General features: G+C 50.7%; 1 protein-coding gene across 1 annotated transcript in view; it reads right to left on the bottom strand.

Annotated features, from left to right (window-relative positions):
* The window catches only part of MYO3A (myosin IIIA), a 236,852-nt gene that overhangs the window by 177,126 nt on the left and 53,278 nt on the right, over positions 1 to 6,448 (bottom strand). Inside the window, exon 2 of the mRNA XM_066584921.1 lies at positions 5,966 to 6,148. Coding sequence (XP_066441018.1) covers positions 5,966 to 6,133 — 168 coding nt within the window. The 5' untranslated portion in view covers positions 6,134 to 6,148. The remainder of the gene's footprint in view (positions 1 to 5,965; positions 6,149 to 6,448) is intronic.

Raw genomic sequence — 6,448 nt, 5'->3', positions numbered from 1 at the left:
TCTTGATGAGTGTAAGCCTGTCGGCACTGTCGGTTGACAAGCGGCTACGCTTATCGGTGATGATTCCCCCAGCCGCACTAAACACCCTCTCTGACAAGACGCTAGCCGCAGGACAAGCAAGCACCTCCAGGGCATACAGCGCTAGTTCAGGCCACGTGTCCAGCTTCGACACCCAGTAGTTGTAGGGGGCAGAGGCGTCACCAAGGATGGTCGTGCGATCCGCTACGTACTCCCTCACCATCCTTTTACAGTGCTCCCGCCGACTCAGCCGTGACTGGGGAGCGGTGACACAGTCTTGGTGGGGAGCCATAAAGCTGGCCAGGCCCTTAAAGACTGTTGCACTGCCTGGGATGTACATGCTGCTCGATCTCCGCACCTCCCCTGCTACCTTGCCCTCGGTACTGCGCCTTCTGCCACTAGCGCTGTCGGCTGGGAATTTTACCATCAGTTTGTCCGCAAGGGTCCTGTGGTATAGCAACACTCTCGAACCCCTTTCCTCTTCGGGAATCAGAGTGGGCAGGTTCTCCTTATACCGTGGGTCGAGCACTGTGTACACCCAGTAATCCGTCGTGGCCAGAATGCGTGCAACGCGAGGGTCACGAGAAAGGCATCCTAACATGAAGTCAGCCATGTGTGCCAGGGTACCTGTACGCAACACATGGCTGTCTTCACTAGGAAGATCACTTTCAGGATCCTCCTCCTCCTCCTCCTCAGGCCATACACGCTGAAAGGATGACAGGCAATCAGCCGGTGTACCGTCAGCAGCGGCCCAAGCTGTCTCTTCCCCCTCCTCCTCATCCTCCTCATGCTCCTCCTCCTCCTCCTGTACGCGCTGAGAAATAGACAGGAGGGTGCCCTGACTATCCAGCGGCATACTGTCTTCCCCCGCCCCTGTTTCCGAGCGCAAAGCAGCTGCCTTTATGGTTTGCAGGGAATTTCTCAAGATGCATAGCAGAGGAATGGTGACGCTAATGATTGCAGCATCGCCGCTCACCACCTGGGTAGACTCCTCAAAATTACCAAGGACCTGGCAGATGTCTGCCAACCAGGCCCACTCTTCTGAAAGGAATTGAGGAGGCTGACTCCCACTGCGCCGCCCATGTTGGAGTTGGTATTCGACTATAGCTCTACGCTGCTCATAGAGCCTGGCCAACATGTGGAGCGTAGAGTTCCACCGTGTGGGCACGTCGCACAGCAGTCGGTGCACTGGCAGCTTAAAGTGATGTTGCAGGGTGCGCAGGGTGGCAGCATCCGTCTTGGACTTGCGGAAATGTGCGCTGAGCCGGCGCGCCTTTACGAGCAGGTCTGACAAGCGTGGGTAGCTTTTCAGAAACCGCTGAACCACCAAATTAAAGACGTGGGCCAGGCATGGCACGTGCGTGAGGCTGCCAAGCTGCAGAGCCGCCACCAGGTTACGCCCGTTGTCAAACACGACCATGCCCGGTTGGAGGCTCAGCGGCGCAAGCCAGCGGTCGGTCTGCTCTGTCAGACCCTGCAGCAGTTCGTGGGCCGTGTGCCTCTTATCGCCTAAGCTGAGTAGTTTCAGCACGGCCTGCTGACGCTTGCCCACCGCTGTGCTGCCACACCGCGCGACACCGACTGCTGGCGACATGCTGCTGCTAACACATCTTGATTGCGAGACAGGAGGAGGAGGGTGCTTTAGTGGAGGAAGCATACACCTCCGCAGATACCACCACCGAGCTGGGGCCCGCAATTCTGGGGGTGGGTAGGACATGAGCGGTCCCAGGCTCTGACTCTGTCCCAGCCTCCACTAAATTCACCCAATGTGCCGTCAGGGAGATGTAGTGGCCCTGCCCGCCTGTGCTTGTCCACGTGTCCGTAGTTAAGTGGACCGTGGCAGTAACCGCGTTGGTGAGGGCGCACACAATGTTGCGGGAGACGTGGTCGTGCAGGGCTGGGACGGCACATCGGGAAAAGTAGTGGCGACTGGGAACTGAGTAGCGCGGGGCCGCCGCCTCCATGATACTTTTGAAGGACTCCGTTTCCACAACCCTATACGGCAGCATCTCAAGGCTGATGAATTTTGCTATGCGGACGGTTAACGTTTGAGCGTGCGGGTGCGTGGCGGCGTACTTGCGCTTGCGCTCCAACAGTTGCGCAAGCGACGGCTGGACGGTGCGCTGAACTACACTGCTGGATGGGGCCGAGGACAGCGGAGGTGAGGGTGTGGGTGCAGGCCAGGAGACGGTAGTGCCTGTGTCCTGAGAGGGGGGTTGCATCTCAGTGGCAGGTTGGGGCACAGGGGGAGAGGCAGGGGTGCAAACCGGAGGCGGTGAACGGCCTTCGTCCCACCTTGCGGGGTGCTTGGCCATCATATGTCTGCGCATGGTGGTGGTGGTGAGGCTGTTGGTGTTGGCTCCCCGGCTGATCTTGGCGCGACAAAGGTTGCACACCACTGTTCGTCGGTCGTCAGGCGTCTCTGTGAAAAACTGCCAGACCTTAGAGCACCTCGGCCTCTGCAGGGTGGCATGGCGTGAGGGGGCGCTTTGGGAAACACTTGGTGGATTATTCGGTCTGGCCCTGCCTCTACCCCTGGCCACCGCACTGCCTCTTGCAACCTGCCTTGCTGATGCCCTTGCCTGCCCCTCTGAAGACCTGTCCTCCTGAGTAAGCGTTGCACACCAGGTGGGGTCAGTCACCTCATCGTCCTGCTGCTCTTCCTCCGAATCCTCTGTGCGCTGCTCCCTCGGACTTACTGCCCTTACTACTACCTCACTGCAAGACAACTGTGTCTCATCGTCATCGTCCTGCTCACCCACAGAAAGTTCTTGAGACAGTTGGCGGAAGTCCCCAGCCTCTTCCCCCGGACCCCGGGAACTTTCGAATGGTTGGGCATCAGTGACGATAAACTCCTCTGGTGGGAGAGGAACCGCTGCTGCCCAATCTAAGCAGGGGCCCGAGAACAGTTCCTGGGAGTGTTCCCGCTCCTGAGCAGGTGTCATTGTAGTGGAGTGAGGAGGCTGGGAGGAAGGAGGAGCAGCAGACAGAGGATTCGGATTGGCAGCAGTGGACGGCGCAGAACTGCGGGTAGACGATAGGTTGCTCGAAGCACTTTCTGCCATCCAGGACAGGACCTGCTCACACTGCTCATTTTCTAATAACCGTCTCCCGCGTGGACCCTTTAATTGGGCGATGAATGTGGGGACGCCAGAAACGTGCCTCTCTCCTAATCGCGCAGCAGTCGGCTGCGACACACCTGGATCAGGAGCTTGGCCTGTGTCCACACCCTGACTTGGCCCTCCGCGTCCTCGGCCGCGTCCACGTCCTCTAGGCCTACCCCTACCTCTCAGCATGCTGTATTACCAGTGATTTGATTTCACAGGCAGCTAATAAGTTGGCGCAAGACTGCAGGCCAAATATAATTTTTTCCCTTTTTTGAAAACGAAAGGCCCCACTGCCTCTAGTGAATGAATAATCTAAGTTTAATAACTGTGCTGTTTTCCTGCTAATGTGTCACAGAACGTGAGGGTAGCAGAGTTATTAACTGTGGCAGAGCAGGTATTTTTTTTCCCCATTAAGGAAAGCAAATGGCGAAGCCAGGAGTAAAACGTAGCTGGGTGCGTCTGATTTTTACAGGTTGCACACGCAGCCGACACGTGTCCACCGCCCGTAAGGACGGACACAGGCTGGACAAATAGAATTATTTTCTGTTTTTTTCCACCAAAAGGCAGCACTGCGTATATTCAATGAACATGAGAAGTTTAATAACTGTGCTGTGTCCCTGCTAATGTGTCACAGAACGTGAGGGTAGCAGAGTTATTAACTGTGGCAGAGCAGGTATTTTTTTTCCCAATTAAGGAAAGCAAATGGCGAAGCCAGGAGTAAAACGTAGCTGGGTGCGTCTGATTTTTACAGGTTGCACACGCAGCCGACACGTGTCCACCGCCCTTAGGACGGACAGAGGCAGGACAAATAGAATTATTTTCAGTTTTTTTGCACCAAAAGGCAGCACTGCGTATATTCAATGAACATGAGAAGTTTAATAACTGTGCTGTGTCCCTGCTAATGTGTCACAGAACGTGAGGGTAGCAGAGTTATTAACTGTGGCAGAGCAGGTATTTTTTTTCCCAATTAAGGAAAGCAAATGGCGAAGCCAGGAGTAAAACGTAGCTGGGTGCGTCTGATTTTTACAGGTTGCACACGCAGCCGACACGTGTCCACCGCCCTTAGGACGGACAGAGGCAGGACAAATAGAATTATTTTCAGTTTTTTTGCACCAAAAGGCAGCACTGCGTATATTCAATGAACATGAGAAGTTTAATAACTGTGCTGTGTCCCTGCTAATGTGTCACAGAACGTGAGGGTAGCAGAGTTATTAACTGTGGCAGAGCAGGTATTTTTTTTCCCAATTAAGGAAAGCAAATGGCGAAGCCTGGAGTAAAACGTAGCTGGGTGCGTATGATTTTTACAGGTTGCACGCGCAGCCGACACGTGTCCACCGGCGTTAGGACGGACAGAGGCAGGACAAATAGAATTATTTTCCGTTTTTTTGCACCAAAAGGCAGCACTGCGTATATTCAATGAATAATAACTGTGTTGTGGCCCTGCCTATACAATTATTTCCCTGCAGTATCAATGGAGGGTGCAATGGTCTGCAGAGGCGATTTTGAGAAGCAAAAAAAAATGCAGCACAGCTAACAGCAGCCTGGACAGTACTGCACACGGATAAATATGGCCCTAGAAAGGACCGTTGAGGTTCTTGAAGGCTACACTCACTCCTAACACTCTCCCTGCCTATGCAGCACTTCTGTCCCTAATGCCAGGTGCAACGCTCTGCAGAGGCGATTTTGAGAAAAAAAAAATGGCACTGCTAACAGCAGCCAACACACAGCTATCAGTGGCCCTAATAAGGACCTTTGGGGGGTCTTGAAGCCTACACTAACTACCAATTCTTTCCCTACAGCAGCTCCGGTATAAACAGCACTGTCCCTCATCTAACTCACACCGCATCTGAGGCGAACCGCGGGAGGGACCGACTTTTATACTCGGGTGACACCTGATCTCGCCAGCCACTCACAGCAGGGGGGTGGTATAGGGCTTAAACGTCACAGGGGGAAGTTGTAATGCCTTCCCTGTCTTTCAATTGGCCAGAAAAGCGCGCTAACGTCTCAGGGAAGGAAGTGAAAGTAACCCGAACACCGCATGGTGTTCGTCACGAATAACGAACATCCCGAACACCCTAATATTCGCACGAATATCAAGCTCGGACGAACGCGTTCGCTCATCTCTAATAGATAGATAGATAGAGATGGGATAGATAGATAGATAGATAGATAGATAGATAGATAGATAGATAGATAGGAGATAGATAGATAGATAGATAGGAGATAGATAGATAGATAGATAGGAGATAGATATATAGATATGAGATAGATAGATATGAGATAGATAGATAGGAGATAGATAGATAGATAGATAGATAGATAGGAGATAGATATGAGATAGATAGATATAAGATAGATAGATAGATAGATAGATAGATAGATAGATAGATAGATATGAGATAGATAGATAGATATGAGATAGATAGATAGATAGATAGATAGATAGATAGATAGGAGATAGATAGATAGGAGATAGATAGATAGATATGAGATAGATAGATAGATAGATAGATAGATAGATAGATAGATAGATAGATAGGAGATAGATAGATAGGAGATAGATAGATAGATAGATAGATAGATAGATAGATAGATAGATAGGAGATAGATAGGAGATAGATAGATAGATAGGAGATAGATATGAGATAGATAGATAGATAGATAGATAGATAGATAGATAGATAGATAGATAGATAGATAGATAGGATCCCTCAGTTACCGGTAACATTCATTTTACAATGAGTCTCTATATTCAAGATGGTAAGCAGAGGTTGAAGAATTCTTTGAGACTTTGAGGAGGCATCGGGTGAAAGAAGGAAGCGGTACTAGAAGTAACTTACATGAAATGGATCCATGATTTTCACAGCTGCTTTACTTCCATTTTTCTTATTCACGACTTTAAAAACTTTACCGTATGTTCCTTTGCCGATAGTCTCAATTATTTCCCAAGTGTCAGAAGGGTCTGGAAATCCATCAAATACAAATGACTTACCGCGGAACGAAAACATTTTCAATGAACTGGCCTGAAATTCAAAAAAGTAATTGATGATCTGCGATACAAACGGGATCGGATTCTCTTATTAGACATAAACATGTATAATAAAAACTTCTGCAACTTTCTAATCTATTTTAGGGGAAATTGCTTAAAGGGGTTTTCTGGTTAAAAACTATTGATGACCTGTCCTCAGGATGGGTCATCAACAGTTAATCCCTGGGGACCCGCCGCATGGGCCAGTACAGTGGGCCAGATGTGCGTCAAAGTACACGGCACTGGAAGTGGCCTAGCTGGCCTCACTTCAATAGGAGCTGAAGCAGCTATTACA

Source organism: Eleutherodactylus coqui, chromosome 12, assembly GCF_035609145.1.
Source record: "Eleutherodactylus coqui strain aEleCoq1 chromosome 12, aEleCoq1.hap1, whole genome shotgun sequence".
In the NCBI taxonomy this organism is placed as follows: Eukaryota; Metazoa; Chordata; class Amphibia; order Anura; family Eleutherodactylidae; genus Eleutherodactylus; species Eleutherodactylus coqui.
The sequence above is the reverse complement of the archived record's forward strand: the minus strand, read 5'-3'. Positions and strand labels throughout refer to the sequence as shown.